General features: G+C 32.2%; 5 protein-coding genes across 6 annotated transcripts; 1 reads left to right on the forward strand and 4 right to left on the reverse strand.

Moving 5' to 3' along the window:
* Positions 1-335: 335 nt before the first annotated feature.
* Positions 336-1,268, reverse strand: LOC106759119. Its single transcript, XM_014642125.2, has 3 exons — positions 1,158-1,268; positions 979-1,067; positions 336-757 (listed from the first exon to the last, which is right to left on the reverse strand). Exons 1-3 carry the CDS (start codon positions 1,179-1,181, stop codon positions 610-612), a joined length of 261 nt encoding a protein of 86 aa, XP_014497611.1. The 5' UTR covers positions 1,182-1,268; the 3' UTR covers positions 336-609.
* A 2,963-nt stretch (positions 1,269-4,231) lies between these two features.
* On the forward strand, positions 4,232-7,535 carry LOC106759066 (protein DOWNY MILDEW RESISTANCE 6-like). Its single transcript, XM_014642078.2, has 4 exons — positions 4,232-4,592; positions 4,916-5,166; positions 5,817-6,138; positions 6,499-7,535. The coding sequence occupies exons 1-4, from the start codon at positions 4,392-4,394 to the stop codon at positions 6,745-6,747; spliced, it is 1,023 nt and encodes a 340-aa protein (XP_014497564.1). The 5' UTR covers positions 4,232-4,391; the 3' UTR covers positions 6,748-7,535.
* A 389-nt stretch (positions 7,536-7,924) lies between these two features.
* On the reverse strand, positions 7,925-9,174 carry LOC106758483 (receptor-like protein kinase FERONIA). The gene is made up of 2 exons (XM_014641402.2): positions 8,427-9,174; positions 7,925-8,345 (listed from the first exon to the last, which is right to left on the reverse strand). Exons 1-2 carry the CDS (start codon positions 9,055-9,057, stop codon positions 7,927-7,929), a joined length of 1,050 nt encoding a protein of 349 aa, XP_014496888.1. The 5' UTR covers positions 9,058-9,174; the 3' UTR covers positions 7,925-7,926.
* A 1,614-nt stretch (positions 9,175-10,788) lies between these two features.
* LOC106759114 (receptor-like protein kinase FERONIA) lies at positions 10,789-11,899 on the reverse strand. The gene is made up of 2 exons (XM_014642120.1): positions 11,293-11,899; positions 10,789-11,216 (listed from the first exon to the last, which is right to left on the reverse strand). The coding sequence occupies exons 1-2, from the start codon at positions 11,897-11,899 to the stop codon at positions 10,789-10,791; spliced, it is 1,035 nt and encodes a 344-aa protein (XP_014497606.1).
* A 2,297-nt stretch (positions 11,900-14,196) lies between these two features.
* LOC106758484 (hyoscyamine 6-dioxygenase) lies at positions 14,197-16,869 on the reverse strand. Of its 2 annotated transcripts, none has more exons than XM_022779547.1 (4): positions 16,654-16,869; positions 16,098-16,348; positions 15,017-15,287; positions 14,197-14,734 (listed from the first exon to the last, which is right to left on the reverse strand). In XM_022779547.1, exons 1-4 carry the CDS (start codon positions 16,849-16,851, stop codon positions 14,501-14,503), a joined length of 954 nt encoding a protein of 317 aa, XP_022635268.1. In that variant the 5' UTR covers positions 16,852-16,869; the 3' UTR covers positions 14,197-14,500. The 2 variants fall into 2 exon arrangements, with proteins under 2 accessions (XP_022635268.1, XP_014496889.1); XM_014641403.2 differs by having other exon boundaries at positions 14,966-15,287.
* Between the last annotated feature and the right edge of the window lie 562 nt (positions 16,870-17,431).

The following is a 17,431-nucleotide window of genomic DNA, read 5'->3' on the forward strand; positions in this document are numbered from 1 at the left end:
AAGTTTTGCACTGGGTTATTTATTTGGGCTTATACAAAGATCTTTCCTTTTGCACCCTTTTTCTCCCCTTTCGTCCCCTCATGTCATTTTGATAATTATTATGGTTTATACTTGGTGTAAGCCCAACTTTAATTTTGAGAAAGTAAGAAAAATAAAAGGATTCTTTAGAATTGCCCTAAAAGAGATGGCAATGTGTCATTAATCAAACACGGTTTCTTTATAATTCTTCTCTATGAAACTTCATGAAATTATTATAAGGGTATTTATGATTGAGGTCTATCGAGAAAACATCCCAGTCATATACTATATCTAATGATCGATAAAATCTGGTCAACTTATTTCATGATTGGTTAATTGAGAGCATAGAATCTGGTCAACTTATAACGACGATTATAGTTCTATAATACGGTTAATATTCTGGAGATTGTTCAATTGACCAATCTATCTAAACATAGACTAACGAAAACATTTAATACTCATCACTGGAACAAAATAAGGATCACCAGAGATAATTAAGATGGAACAACACTTTATAAACAAAATTCCAAAAGTTTTTATCATTAGTAGTTTATTTTGCAGAGAGAAAAACTGATAAACTTGATCTTTGTTTCATTTATCCTGGCTGAAGAAGTGGTTAATGGTTGGCATAATCTCTGGTGGTCGAGTACGAAGAAACTTCCTCAGACTATGCTCAACATATTTCTCTCCCTCTTCTCTGTTATCCAACACTGCCATTCTGCGTCGAGTTTTGTTAATCCTACACCAATTTTCCAAATAAAATTAATCACCAAAATACAGCCATTCGTAAAATATTTGTAGGGTTTTGTAACGTAGGTCCGTCTATTTTCATCCGAAATGTATTTTAAGAAACACCCACCTTAACAAAATATACGTCGACTAGGTAAAAATCCTTATACTAATTTCATGTGAAAATTAAGCTCTTAATTAAAATTAATGACTGAGTTGAATAAGCTTTACCTAACATCAGGGTTTTGGAGCACATTTCTTGTTAGTTGGAAGACACACATGCTGGTGACAAAGGTCATTGCAGCCAATAGAGGGTAGACCTAAAAGAGATACAAGAAAGTGAGAAAGGCACATCATTAAAGATTAGATTAACAAATGAAGTAAATTAAATTATGCATGGTAGTACGTACCTCTGGTTTCATCCAGCGTCCCATTATAATTGGAATAATGTTCCTCTCGTAAACCTTAAAGGTGTTTTGACACTGTCACAAAGAACAATGGTGGTTTTGATCTTGATTTTGTTACTTGGCCAAAATGTCTGTGTGCCATCTGTATAAATAGTAGTTGTTAATGCAGAATTTGGAGGGCTAGTTTGAAGAGTTGGCATGCAAGTGTGGCATACAGTGGGCTGTGTGTAAACATAAAAATATTTGACTTTTGGAGAAAACTAGGGGCTGGCCTCATGTTTTTCTGGTTTTTTTAAGGTAAGAATTTGCCAGGAATGACCCAATTAATAGGTAATAGGGTAATGCAGTTATTCACGACAGCTTCAACCAGAGATAAAGAGATCACGACGTGGAAAATTAATATATCACACTTTCTTGTTTGAAGGGACGAAGAATTCACCTGCTTGGTCAGACTCTTATCTTTCTTTTGGTTTTCTAGATTTTTTTTCTCAACTATTAAATTTTTAACTATTTTTATAACCCTGCTCTAATACAAATGACGTGAACTCAATTAATGAATTACTTATTTTAACATTTAATGGATTATTTTAAAGTTTAATTCATCATTGTGAACGTATAAATATAAATACATAAGGATTTTCTTAATTGGTTTATTTTTATTCTTAGCATATTTGTATCATAATATCTTAAATACCGTTTTTTAATATATATATATATATATAATATGAAATGATTTGGATAATAATACTTTAAATATTTAATAATTATATATATATAATCATTAAATATTTAAGACTTAATTTGGTCTTTATTTTCGTCATTTTTTTCAAAATGGTCTTAGTTTACCAAATGTTTAGCCGTGCAATTAGTAAATGAAATGTGTATCCTTTATTGGTTTACATGGACTAATATTGAGGTGGATTTATTATTTTTTCTATTTATTTAATGTGACCAATAATGTACTACCACGTGTCAATTTCCTTCTCCTCCCAGAATTAAGATTTTAGCAAATTCGGGAAAGGGAGCTCCTGTGCTGCGTCGTCGTTGAAGGAAGAATGCTTTCTCTACGTTGACAGCGACACTTCACTTGGTTGAAGGAGGAACACGGGTTTTTATTTCTTTGCAAGTGTGAGGCTGGTGGAGAAAAAAATCATGGTGGTGCAAAAGTGAAGGAATGTCGCGAGGCAAAGACGAATCTGGGTTTTCTGGTTCTTGTTGTTTCTTTGATTTGCAGGTAGTGACAAGGCGCGAGAATGATTCCGCGAAACGAATGGAGGTTGCGCGATGATGGAGAAGACGAATGCAGCGGCGCGACGACGATTTGGGTGGTACAAGGGTGGTGTTTACCACAGCTTATGGCCTGGTGGAAGCGGCTTGTGTTCCTGCAAATGATTGTGGTTGCTGGGTTTGTTGCAGGTCTGAATGGAGAATCATGTATGACATTCTTAAACCACATGATATAAATTTCTAATTGAGCCATGATATAAATTTCTTCTCCATCATGTATGACATTCTTGAACACTACATTATTTATTCCTATGTTTCCATATACTACATATAACAACCATTCATACCCCTTTATGGTTGAGTTGCAATAAATGAAATTGTTGAAATCTTTTGTAAGCATGATTATGATGTAGCTTTAAAACTCTTACCCACACATCGATGGTTACTTTACCGCCAAAATACAGATGAATTGTGCTTTCAATAAAGAGTGCATGCATAACTGATGAATGAAACTCTTCTTTACCTAAGATTGAACTTGGTAAGTACATCATTTGACATAATGCGCGATGCTAAAATAAAATGCACATGTAATAACTTTAATCTTTCATAAACTATCAAAGACTGTCAATTGTTTTCCATTTCAAATATCCTCATCTTTGCGTATTCTTTTAATTTGTAATAATGTTCAAATTTAAAAGAAAAGTAAAAAGGTGATTTTTTTTATTATAATGTTTACTAAGTTAGTTGATTATCTTATACTTTAAAATAGATTAAGTTTTTTTATAATTATTTTAGTCTTTCAATAATAGCGAATTTGCTTTATTGCAATTTTTTTATAAACTAATTACTAAAATTGAATATTGTAGTTAATTATTTTAAAAATATTATATTTAAATGATTACAAATAGGGGTGAATATAATACGATAGAAAAATTAAATTTTAATTAAATTAACTCTTTTTATTCTTAATAAATGAATCTCAATTAATTTTTCAACCTTTTTAATTATGTTTAAAACAAAGTTTTGTTCTATATATATAGTCACTTACTTAAATCACTTCTTGTTTCACTTTTCAAATCACTGTCTACATAATTTGGAACAAATAAAATAGAATAAAAAAATTTATTAAGACAAACGAATTAAATAACAATTATTAGGGATAAAAACAAAATGAAATAATTTTATTAAAGATAAAAGCATGTTTAACTGTATCTAATATTTAGTTTGATATATAGATATACACACACACAACACACACGAAGAACCTTAAATGTTGTTCACTAATATAAGAAATGGTGTTAGTGTCTTGAAGTATTTTTAATAAATAAATATTGAACATATATGAGAGAGATGGTTGAAGTTATGTTTAATGAGTTTGAGGTGGGGATTTGGATTTAAGTGTGCTGGATCAGTGAGAAACAGTCAATGTTCCAAAATTTTGATTTGTTATAAAGAAGTGATAATAATGTTTGAAATTGCAAATGAGAGGTTTTTAGCGATATATTATTACAAAATTGATGAGTGATACCTGTTTTTTCTTGTAGTAGTGAATGAATTACTCTAACATAGAGTATGTTAGTTTGGTTGCTACAATCATGAAAACATTTTAAACATCAAAACCAAAGAAAAAAAGTGTGTGGTTGCGCATGGTTCAAGGGTAAGCTTATTATCATGTCCAAAAATGTTATAATATCACCAAACATCTGAGAAACTACTTGTCACTTTGCTTTGGTCTATTCTATCATATTAATCTAATCATTAAAAAAAGTTCATTTATTTATTTTTTATTTTCATCCCATTCAAACCATTAAACTTTTTATGCTATTCTTCTTTTAGTTTCATTTCTTTTCTATTCTCTTTCCATCCAAACAAAGCTTAAAAGTTGAAATGGACGACAAAAGTTTAATTTTTCCTTCTTCCTGTAAATTCGTGTGCAATCATTTAGCATTTTTCTGCTATTATATATAGTTTGTAAGAGCATCTGTGCCACTCATGCTGTCATAACATATCATGGCTGAGAAGCTGGTGTCTAGCTGGTACAATCTTCATTCTTCGGTGCCATCATCATATGTGCAACCACCAGAAAGAAGACCTGATAATGCTGTTTTCGCCTCTGGAAAGTTAGTTCCAGTTATCGATCTTGGAGGACATCATCGACCTGATATCATAAGGAATATCTTAAAGTCCTCACAGGATTATGGCTTTTTCCAGGTTCATATATTCTTTATTCACTAATTTCCTTTCCTTCACTTTCTTCTTATTCATCACACGTGTTTCCCATATTTGAAATCATGGATATTGGTTGCACACACGTGCCTGTACACTTGGAATCTCTCATTTCTTGCAAAATGTACATACCAGTTAGAAATTATATCATGCATGTATCTGTGGTGTTGTGTGATATAACTATTTCTTATGTGAAACACTACCCATTTTGTAGTCTTACGTGATGATCTTGATGAGTTAAGTTTAAAATTCTTTCTTTTAACATATATGTATATTTGGTTAATCTGAAACTGTGAAAAACAAGGTAGGTTATCAACCATGGAGTTTCTAAGGATGTATTGGATGCTACACTGAATATTTTCAAAGACTTCCATGCCATGCCTGAGGATGTGAAGATAAAGGAAAGCTCTAAGGATCCAAATGGAAGGTGCAAGCTCTACACAAGTAGTGGAAGAGCCACCAAAGATGTTGTTAAGTATTGGAAAGACTCATTATCACACCCATGTCAACCTATGGGAGAATTCATGGAGTATTGGCCAGATAAACCACTTGGTTATCGGTAAATTAATTCATTGTTGCTTTGTTTCTTCTTCTTGTTTTCACTTAAACGTGCACGTTTCATCCTTGAAATTTTCAATATATCTTTTTAGTCAATGGTAGCTGATGTACTGGTTAGCCTTATAATACTGATTTTCCTGCATAATTAATGACATAGGATGTTAAAAAGCCGGTTAGTTAATGATGGTTGCATGATCATGCTATTTTTATACATATATAATCACCTGACATGTTAAAAATAATGAATATGTCAATATGAACTGAGATGAGTTGACCCTTATTTTATGTTCTATATATGCTATGTAATATCTATAGTTTTAAATTTTATCCCTTATATAAAAAAAAAAAAATTTAAAAACCTTTAATGGATATGTCAATTCTGGTCCCACACTGTTTTTTTTGGTAAATAATGGTGTGAAAATGGATTGAACAACTCGTTTTATTACGTTAGATACTGCAACAAACAAGTACAATAATTATTGTTCTAAAGAATCATATACATAAAAAAAAATAAAAATTCTTAGAATAAGTGAAGTTTTTCCATCATTTTTCAAATAGTGAAAATGCAAATTATAAATTGTTATAAATTACTGATAGCATTCTGTTGCAGTTGTTTGAGGTGAAAGTAAGTCTGATATTGTGAAGTTTCAGTGAAGTTGTAGGGAAATACACAGAAGAAGTAAGAAAAGTGGGAGTTAAAATCTTGGAGCTGTTTAGTGAAGGATTAGGACTTAACAGAGAATATTTGTGTGGAGGACTTAGTGAAGATCCTGTAGTGTTGTCTCATTACTACCCTCCTTGTCCTCAACCAAGTTTAACATTAGGAACATCCATTCACAAAGACCCTAACCTTATTACCATTCTGCTTCAACAACTAGGGATCACTGCACTTCAGGTCTTCAAAGATGGAGAATGGATTGCTGTTGATCCAATTCCTAATGCCTTTGTGGTAAACATTGGGATTGTGTTACAGGTAATTTTTTTCTTTTTTTTTTTCAAAAAAGATTACCCCAAAAAATGTTTATAGTAAAAAGAAACACCATTAATTAGAAAATTAAAAAGATAAACTAATTTATCATAGATGTTCTTTATAGAAGGTTCAAATTGAGCCTGAATATAATGAGTGTTTATTTTCACATTGCATTTCTTTTAAGAGTTGTATTAGGGTTAAACATTTATATAGTCCTACTCCATCCATGCATACAATATATTCTGTCGAACAATAGATGGATTATTATTAAAATCCTTACAATGATTAGTTTGATAACTGGAAGCTAATCTTGATGATAAGTTTTGCATGACAAAGTTCAAATTCTATGATTGCTATATATAGATCATTAGCAATGGAAGACTCGTTGCTGCTAAACACCGGGTTATCACAAACTCAAGCAGTGGGAGACACAGCGTTGCCTACTTCGTTAACCCAACAAAAGAATCCCTTGTAGAACCTGCTAAGCCTCTGTTAAGTCCAACTTCTCCTCCAGTGTTCAGATCTATGACATTTGGAGAGATGACTGCAAACTTTCTGACCAAAGGCTTTCAATTTGAAGAAGAATTGCGGACAGTAAATTTCCAAAATTAATATGGAAAAGTAATGCAAGACTTTTAAAACGACTATATAAAGTTATATCTCACTTGAAAGAATAAAGTTTATGTTTGCAATGTCCAAGCTTGTGAATGTAGTGCACATATTACACTTCAATGGCTTGTTTCCTACTTGTATTTTCAATCCTTCGTACTGTAAACATTGAGGAACTTTCTGTATTGAAGTCAAACTTTTCTGTTTCCTGTTAGTGTTCTGGCTAATGACCTCGTATATTGCGAATGTGAAATTAACTGAGCAAGAGATTGGTTTGACATGTACGTACAAGTTGCTACTTATTACTACTTATTTTGTTGGCATGTAATTTGAGAGATCCATTTTGTGAAATCAACAGAGTAAGTGTTTGGATTGTGTGGAATACAAATTCTCTGACACTCAAGAACTCCGAAGTTTCTTATTGTAAATTTTCATTTGTCATCCCTTTTGCGTCACTATTCCATTAATGTGATAACCGAGGACACGTTAGAGAATTAAGAAGAGGATTTCTATAGTTTTGCTATAATAAGTTTGGCCATTTTGTTTTGTAACAAGCAATGCAGAAACTGAAATAAAACAGCAATGGGAAAATACAGATACTCATAAAAATACCAAATCTTAGAAATAAAGAATAGAGAAATGCCACATATCTCCCTTCTCAGCATTTCTGACATTCCTCAAGTTCTCGATTAATAAGATATTATTAAGATGGATTTAGTCTGTCTTAGGGAAAAAATGACATTTGCAACTTCTATACTAAAATCAAAATGCTAGAAACAGGGGTCGCAACAAATGCTACTGTCTACCACCCATTCTCTCTATCTCAATGTTGTTCCTTTGTAGCATCTATCTCTTAGGCCTCCCTCTGTCCCTTTTATCTCTCTCTTCAATTATTCTTTCTCTCTCTCCCCACTTTTACTCATACTTTCTTTCACTTTCTACTTTGATACTTCTGTTTTTTCCTACTTCGATTCTAAGGTGGATTTATATATAAAATACATCTTCATACATTGTTGTTAAGAATTTTGGAAGTGTAGCACAATTGCATATAATAAAAAAAGTTGGAAGCATGTATCAGAACAGAAGCCACACTAGTATCTAAATGCTAAACTAGTTTCAGCTTACTGTAACTGTGTTTTTTTTTTTTTAATAAAAACAGTAACCTTAATTTCGGTGATCTTGTCAGTTACATTTCTCAAGTATCACGTACTGTTTCACTCCGAGGGGAATAATGGTTTTGGACAATAAGGTATAATCACAGTTGGAGTTTGTGATATCTGCTTGTTCCTGCATCGATAGAGCGTGCTCAAGTTGCACCTCTACTTCACCCATTGTAGGTCGCTCATCTGGTTCATACTTCAAGCAATTTACCATGACATCTACAAAGACTTGCCAACAATCTGGAGCAATCTTTCCTTTGACAATCGGATCAATTTTCTCCTCAATAGGATTCTCCAGAAATTCTTTTTCAGCCAGGTTTATTACATAAAACATCCTCCTGCACACAACTTCAAGTAGAACCAAACCAAATGAGAAAACATCCCATTTAGCTGTGATGGTACGATCCCTGATAAACTGCGTAGCCATGAAGCCCCAAGTACCTATGAAAAAGAGTATTAGCTTAGTTTGACCCACGAAAATTAATTGCAGTAAGTAAGCTCATACAACAGAACAAAAATTACCCATAAAATGCTCTGCATTGATTTGCTTCTGCTTTGACATAAAACGTGATCCCTGCACGCTAACACCGAAACCAGCGAGTTTTGGCTCCATGTGGTCATCCAAAAGGATGGTACTAGTACCAAGGATACAGTGAAAGATGGAACGTTTAGCTCCGGTGTGAATGTAATGTAGTCCACATGCTACTCCTACGCATATTTCTAGACTCTTCTTCCATGATAGTTTACCATCTTGTAGGTGTTCATCTAGAGATCCATTGGACATGTACTCGTATACAAGAATCTTCTCATTTTCGTGGTTGCAGAATCCTATGAGGTACACACATCTGGGGTGACGAAGCTGGCATAACAATTCTATTTCCTTGTTAAACGCTTCGCATCCTTGATCGTTAAATCGCTTTATTGCGACTGTGTAATCAGAGGCACCATTATGCTGTAGATAGCCTTTATATATTTCACTGAACATTCCATTTCCTATTACTCTGTTTAGATCGAAGTTATTGGTGGCTTTTCTTAGATCGGCGAGAGAAAATTGTTGACACAGCTCTTGTATCACCGTTGAAAACTGTCTCAGAGATGAGTCTGTATTCGATGTGGGCTTCCAACAGCTCATACCCAAACAACTGAGAAACATAGTTCCAACCTGTGCATATTGTCACCGAGATGAAGTTGTGTCACCAAAACATTTCAGAAACATTGTTCCAATCTGTGAAACAAACTACTCTCTCCATTCTCCACAGTTAAGCCTGTCCTCTTTTTTCTTCATTTTTACGCGTTGCCATGTTTCGTGATAAAGAGCATATCAAAATGTATAGCACCTTTTCTTCCACGAAATTGCTTCCTTATCCCTTCATTGATTGGGCACACACATACTCATATCAAACGGTCAATTAGGACGACTTTTTATGGAGTACTAATTAGGTGGACGTAGACAATTTCTTAGTAGGTTCCTCCAGGCTTTAATTAATGATGCTGTGTTTGTACCATAAAATCCTGAATTCTATGAAGTAAGTTCTTTCTCAATCATTTATTATGGAAGCTTTAGTATTTTCTTTATCAAAGTTATTATTATTTGTTTTACTTTCGAACCAGAATTGCGCATATAACCTTTCAAGACACTGAAGAAAATAAAATGTACCTTACATATGGTCACCAGTTTTGCTTGTATTCATAAATATGCAGATGGAGTATCCAAATTTTGAATCAATTATCTTGTAATTTTACTTCATGAAAGCCAAACGGGTTTGTGGCCGAAGTTTTATGATGAATCTTTCTTATAAGATGTTATATACTGTAAATTAATATTATAACAAATCCACGTAAAACTTTCAATACAATAACATTATATAAGATTAATGATGGATTTATCAAATAAGTAATTTTTGTGTTGAGGTTGAATCTCACACGAGTCAGATAACCCTTCAAATGTTTTGTTAAATCTTCAGTACTAGCATAGCCCATCTATATAATTGTGTCGTATATACCAGTGGCTAGTCTGGAAGTAAGGGTGTTTACAAGAGGAAGAGCAAAACATGTAGACACTCCATCAGGGAGGTTTCCATCATTACTCTGTTCTTATTAAATTTTCCATCATCGCTGATCACACTGATGTGCAAAAAATATATAAAAAATTTGAGAGGATAAAGTTGACTGTGTATATTGTAAATTTAAATACTGATAAGTTCAATGACATAGGTGGAATAACAAATGTTGGAGATGTTAAAGTATATGAATGACAATTCAATAAGCATTTGATCTTCATTAATCATTAATTACTATTTTTGTTCAGAAGTTTTTGTCTGCAATCATCTCGTGTTTTCTTTTTATTCAAATCTGTGTATGTTCAAATGATAAATTCGATTCTTGACGGAAACTATTGTTCAGACTATTCTAATTTTCAGACCAAACTAAATATGCCCGAACACCTTGTCTTGACTTGCAGATTTGGAAAACATGTCACAATATACTTTTTTTGTTTGTTATTAAGAAGATGCTAAAGTATGCAATTAAAGCTAACTACAACACAGTTCAGTTCAGTAATACTTGAGACAGATCTTTGACTGCTTGAAGAAACTGGAGGAACCTAGAGTTTACAAACCAGACAGAATTCCAACACAACTACTTTTCTGTCGGGATAGGAGAGTGAGTTGTTAAAGCTTTTTTTTTATCATCTAATAACGGAAATCATGATACATATAATAACATTAGATAAATCTCACGACAGTTTATCAACTACATATTTTATGCTTATGTTGAGTCACACAGCAGCCATCTAACTATTCAAATGTTTAAATCTTAAATAACATAACTTGTCTATATGTTGTGTTGTTCTATATATAGCAGTGTTTATTTATCTACAAATACGTTACATTTCTTCAGTATCACTGTCTTCTGTGCTGTCTATCAGTTCCGCTCCTGGGTGAATAACTGTGGTGGAAAATAAGGTATAATCACCATTAGTATTTGTGATATCAGCTTGTTCCTGCAACGACAAAGCATACTCTAGTTGTACCTCTACTTCACCCATTGTTGGTCGCTCATCTGGTTCATACATCACGCATCTTTTGGTGATATCTATGAAGACTTCCCAACACTTTGGTGCAATCTTTCCCTTGATGCTCGCATCAACTTTTTCCTCAACAGGCTTCTCCAGAAATTCTCTTTCAGCTGGCGTTCTTATGTATTTCCTTCCACACACGACCTCTAGCAGAACCATACCAAAAGAATAAACATCAGATTTATCTGTGATGGCATCGTCAGTGAAAAGCTCTCTAGCCATGTATCCAGGAGTACCTGCAAGTAAAAATATGAGCTTAATATAATACAAAAGTTCATTTTAGAGCTCATGAAGCAAAGAAAAAGAATTTACCAGCCACAACATCAACTTTAATTGGCTTTGGTTTTGACATCAATCGTGACCCCTTTACGCTAATGCAGAAACCTGTGAGTTTTGGGTGCATGTTATCGTCCAAAAGGATGGTTCGAGGTTTGACAATACGGTGAATGATGGTGCGCTTAGCTCCTGCATGAAGGTAGTGTAGTCCACGCGCTGCTCCTGTGCAAATTTCCAACCTTTGCTTCCATGACAGTTCCCCACGTTGTAGGTGTCGATCTAGAGATTCATTTGACATGTACTCGTACACAACGATCTTCTCTTTCTTGTGGTTGCAGAATCCTATAAGAGACACACAATTAGGGTGGCGAAGCTGGCAGAGCAACTCTATTTCATTCTTGAACACCTCACTGTGTTCCACAGAAAACCGTTTCACTGCTACTATGTAATTAGAAGCAGCATAATGTTGGAGATATCCTTTATATACTTCACCAAATCCTCCACGACCAATTAGTCTCTTTCTATCGAAGTTGTTGGTTGACTTTCTAAGCTCTGCAAGAGAAAACTGATGGCACAATTCTTCTATTACTGTTTGATACTGTTTCTTTGAAGAACTTGTGTTGCCTAAACATTTCATAAACATTGTTCCAATTTGTGAGAGACACCCTTCTTCCTTAACAGTTTTCCACTTTCTAAAAACATTCACATCTTTTCCTATTCATTAAGCTCATTAACCTTGGTCTATAATTTCTAATTTATAATTAACATTTCACACTCTCATCTTCTTTCATTTCATTTCAGCTGTTTCTCCAGTCTTCACTGCTAATATTATTAGTTTACAGAAAAATGGTTTAAAAACATAACTTGGAGGCTGATGGATTCGACTAATTGAGTTTAAACTAAGTTAAAATTACCAATTCAGATTTCAGTCAACCAAACTAAGAATGAAGCAAAATAATGACCAATTTCCTTTTCTTTTAATTATTTGAACGAACTAATACAAAAATAGTAATTATCGTCACTACATTGCGTTTGACACGTAACCAACACATTAAAAAACATCATTGCAAACTTGTAAATAAATGAATAACCAAAACCTTAATACAAAGATCTATGAACTGCTACCACTTGGTAGTTTTATTAAGGAAGAGATTAATTGAAAAGAATATAACAACAATGAAACCTAAATCTAATCATATAAAGAATTGATAATATTTTTACCAAAAACAAGATAATAAATTAAAAGGTCTTCATTTTATATGATGTTTCGTTTTCTTATTTCTATCTAATATATAATTTAAAGTCATACTTGAATTCCTAATTAACACTTATCAAAAGAAGTGATTTCTTCATCTCCATTGTTGGTTTTTTCTTGAAGTAACCCTTTTTTTTTGTATTGAGGTCAATTTCTTACACCTTATTATAGATATTGTATACGGGACTGTAATTGGAGAACTAAATCATGGGTATGCTTGAATGTTCCCTTTAATTGTGTTTATGGATTTCTACATATGTATTTTTTGAAATTTTTACCATTGCAATTGAAGGTTTAGGATTTGTTAAAAAAATTCATCATTGAGGGATTAGGCTTGGTTGTGTTTAATAAGAATTTTAGTTTTCATTTTATTTTAAAATTCATAGAAAATATACTGAAATTAATTTATTAGTTTATGTTAAGATTTATTTATTCTTTAATAAATAATTTTACATGTAGACTGAGCAATATTAGTTTTTGCTTGAGACTTTAAACGTTAATAATTTGTATTATATTTTGAATTGTTTGATTTTGATTTGTATTATTTTGTATTGTTTTCTATATGCATATTTGACTCAGATCCTGAGTGGCCACTTTTATTTTGTATATTTTAGAAATCAATGCAAAATTTTGAAAAAAAATTATCAAATTTATGATAATAGATTTTTTTTGTATGTGTTAGTAAATTATAAAAAATGTTTTTTTCTTTTGAATGGGTAAGTCACTTTGTAATAATTACAAATGTAAGAATGATGGAGTTTCTTACCAATATAGTCATGGATCGAAATTGTATGAATGCATATAGTGTTAACAAACATTGTAAAAAAGGGTTGTTGAGTTATTGCAATATGTCAAGAATATGAAAAAAAACTGAATGAAACATATTATTATCCTGGCTGTCTAAATCAAATGCGTTAAGATTTGGATGTAATGCATAATCATTTGCTCAACTTTAATATAGTTAGGAGTTATACAATTTAAACTTGTCATATATTTAACATTTTAATTTATACCTTTTATAAATTTTCCTATACTTTTAAGTAATACTATATTACAATTGTCATCTATATAATTTTTTTCTTTTATTGTTATTTACTAAAAATATATTTTTAATTTGTTTCCCTGTTAATAGTTTTCTAGTGGTTTGTTTTAATGGTAGTACATAAAAACAACCGGGGATGTCATTTTAAATAGCAAAATGGTAGTTGCTTACAAGGTCATTGCAAAAGTCTTCCACTAACTGTTTATTTTAATAATAATGTCACTTATATGTGATAAATATATTTAGAATTTGACATCATAAGATTGACTGAGTGTTTTATACATTGATAAGTGTGATTTAGTACATGATTTTTCATAGGAAATTGCTCCATGTAAGTTATACTTAATAACATAAGAGTTTGAATGGTCAGACAGAGAGAGAGGAAATTAAATAACCAAGCATGTTGCAATAAGAAATTTCATCTTGAGTTTCATTATAGATAGGTGTCATTTTGGACGAGAGTCATACGAAATTTCATAAAATGAATTGTAGTTAGTAAACCACTATAATCAATTAATAAAGTTTGTACACAGATTGGAACATCCTAATTATTTTAATATATATACATATATATCTTGTCCACGAAAAAAAAAAGTTAATTAATAAAAAAATATCGAGGCTAGCATTTTCCATTAACAAAAAAAAAAAACTTAACTAACTATATCTTGTTTCATAAATTATATTTTGAAAATATATAAGCGAGTAGTAATAAATAAATAAAGCTTTCAACTTTATTAACTTGTGAAAGATAGGTACAATTTGCCACTTACCATTAGTCTTTAATAGTACATAATTACATAGCAAACACTTTAATAATAATAATAATAGTAATACTTTAATATTGAAAACATATTCAATTCGCCGAAGACTATATCATGTGCAAACAAGATAAGGTTGTAAGAAATTTGAAAAGGGCATTAATGTTTCTACATAGGTTTCTGCTTAGGTTACAAGAGCAATTCTTGTTCAATGTCAGCACCCTTGATCATGAAATTTTTCAAGAACTCTTCAAATGCAATGGACCTGTAGATGGGTCGAGCACCAGAACTTATCAAAGACTTTGCAGGTTCTATAATCTGTTTGCTAGTTGGACGGATGAAATATGCAACCGTGGTCCTTGCAAATTCTGAATTTGTGACCACACGGTGTTCGGCACCGACTAACCTTCCATTACTAATCACCTGCACATTGATCAGTCACAGAATTTCAGTTCAATTTCATCATGCAAAACCATATCATCATGAGCCAGAATTAAGAACCAAACCAACCTATATAGTGTTGAGTTTATATGTGTCAGAAAAAAGTGTACAAATATTATGCTAATTAATGTACTACGTACTTACATAATATATATCAATGTCAAATTTGTGAGCTACTTTTATAAATGGAGAAACATATATATATATATATACCTGCAACATAAGCCCAATGTTAACGACAAAAGCATAAGGAATTGGTTCAACCAGTATCCATTCTCCATCCTTGAAGACTTGAAGTGCATTTATATCTTTTTCTTGAAGCAGAATGGTAACAAGGTTAGGATCTCTGTGCTTGGGAGCTCCCAAGGTTAAACTTGGTTCTGGGCATGGCGGGTAGTGATGAGCTAGCAGTAATGGACTCTCACTAAGTCCACCACTACAGTATTTTGGGTCAAGTCCTAAACCTTCACATAGCAGCTCCAACATTTCTAGTCCCATTCTTCTCATTTCTTGTGTGTATTTTGCAACAACTTCACTGCAATGAAAGGAATCATCACCGACAATCATGTCTGCTTAATAATTGTATTATGCTAACCTGTATATATTGAGCTGGAATTTTGTTCCTTGTGAAGTGACGGCTATAGTGTTGATGACATGGTACTTATGTTAAACGTGATTACATGGTGGATATGTGCTGTTAATTGTGACTTTGTGATAATTAAGACCAGATGCAAAAAAGAGTAACATTAGGTAGTGGTAGTGATTTCCAACCCAGTGATGAAGGAAAACTTATGGTAAAGAAAGAAGTGGTCTTAATTAGACCTTTAGTTGCCCATGTGGTATAAATAATGTCTATTCATCTTTCAGAACAATCAATGATGACTCATAAAGATTCAGATTAAAATCTCATTATCAACCATTTAAAAAAAATAGAAGAAAATGAATAATCTAAAGGAATATTTATAGGACTATTCAATTATCATTCAACGAATGAAACATGGAATATAAAATCTTGATAATGACTTGTCATTTTCTAAGACATCATTGTCAACCCGAGAACACATCAACTTCCACAGTCAAAACATCTGACACCAGCTGAAATTTATAGTATATATATATATATATATATATATATATATATATATATATGTATGTATGTATGTATGTATGTATATCTACCATTGTCAAGAAGGGTTTATAGTTTATATAAATGCAGACTCAAAGATGAAGCCACTTAAATTGAATTGCGTGAGCTCATTTGAATAAGTTGCAGAGGAAACGATAGCTCATATTGAATATTATTTACAAAAAAAATACATCAGATGAAGATGATCTTTAAATTTACCGATATTTTGCTGGTTTCTGAGGCAAAAATTGCATGGAATCTTGGGAAGATGGACACAAGTGTCTTAATGTGTCCCTCCAGAACTGAACGATATCTTTGTTGTTAATCTCACGGCTTGTGTAGAGCCTGCAACCTCCATTTGGATCTCTGGAGCTTTCCCTTATCTTTTCTTCAGCAGGCATGGCATGAAATTCCTTGAAAATATTCAGTGTCTCATCCATTAACTCTTTCGAAACTCCATGGTTGATAACCTACACCACGGTTTTTCATGCATAACCACACATATACAAGACTAATAACAATATTAGCATATAGTTCTGGACTAAAATTATTGTAAACAGATAAGTTTAAACACTGACACTATCATAATATCAAGAACTAATTAATAACATTGCAGTGCTTATATCAAAAAATGACTATGAAATTGATTTTTCATTCTCTTTTTAGTGCAAGAAAGAAATGGATATTTTTACTATGACTGCTATTATGCAGAAAGCCAATATATATATGAAGTGAAATTAACTGCAACAGAAAGAAAAAATTGATGGGAAAGAACCTGGAAAAATCCATATTCCTCGGAGGCTTTCAAAATGTGCTTCAAGATTTCATGACGATCATGCAGGCCGAGATCTACCACCGGGATTTTCTTGCCGGAAGAAAAAACCATGCCAGGTCGGCTTTCCGGTGGTTGCACGTAGGATAAGGGCACTGAGGAATGAAGATGGAACCAGCTTGAGACAAGCTTCTGATCCATATATGTTGTTTAACTCCTACTCCTAATGAAGTTTGATTACATAAATTCATAGTTATATAGAGAAGAAAACATATCAAAGCTAAGTCTGAACTCTGATCAGTGAACTTTTGACTTTGTAAGCAAATTAATAAATGTATAAGTGTCATGTGATTGAGAATTTAGTATTACGGAATTCACAAATTTGACTTCTCTAGTCTACTAAAATACTAGTGTACCATCATAAACTTATATTGCCACCTCATATCGTATCATCAACTTGATAATTATTAGATAATATTGGAGAACTATTTTAATCAAATTCATTAAATTATAGTTACTTGTAGCAATTATGAAGTGTATGTATATGCTATCCCAGAAAAAAAAAAAAGTAAAAGTGAGCATATATAAACAGAAAATATATATTGATTTTAAGGGTTAAATATAGATTCTTTTATCTTTAAATTATTTTCAAACTTATATTTCGTCCCTTGTGATGTCTCTCCATTTTATGAAAATACGACAGTATGTAGAGTTAAGGTGTGGACTCCAAATACCATTTGATGAAAATGAAGTTTCGCATTTTCATAAAATATATAGAAAA

This window comes from Vigna radiata, chromosome 4 (genome assembly GCF_000741045.1).
Source record: "Vigna radiata var. radiata cultivar VC1973A chromosome 4, Vradiata_ver6, whole genome shotgun sequence".
In the NCBI taxonomy this organism is placed as follows: Eukaryota; Viridiplantae; Streptophyta; class Magnoliopsida; order Fabales; family Fabaceae; genus Vigna; species Vigna radiata.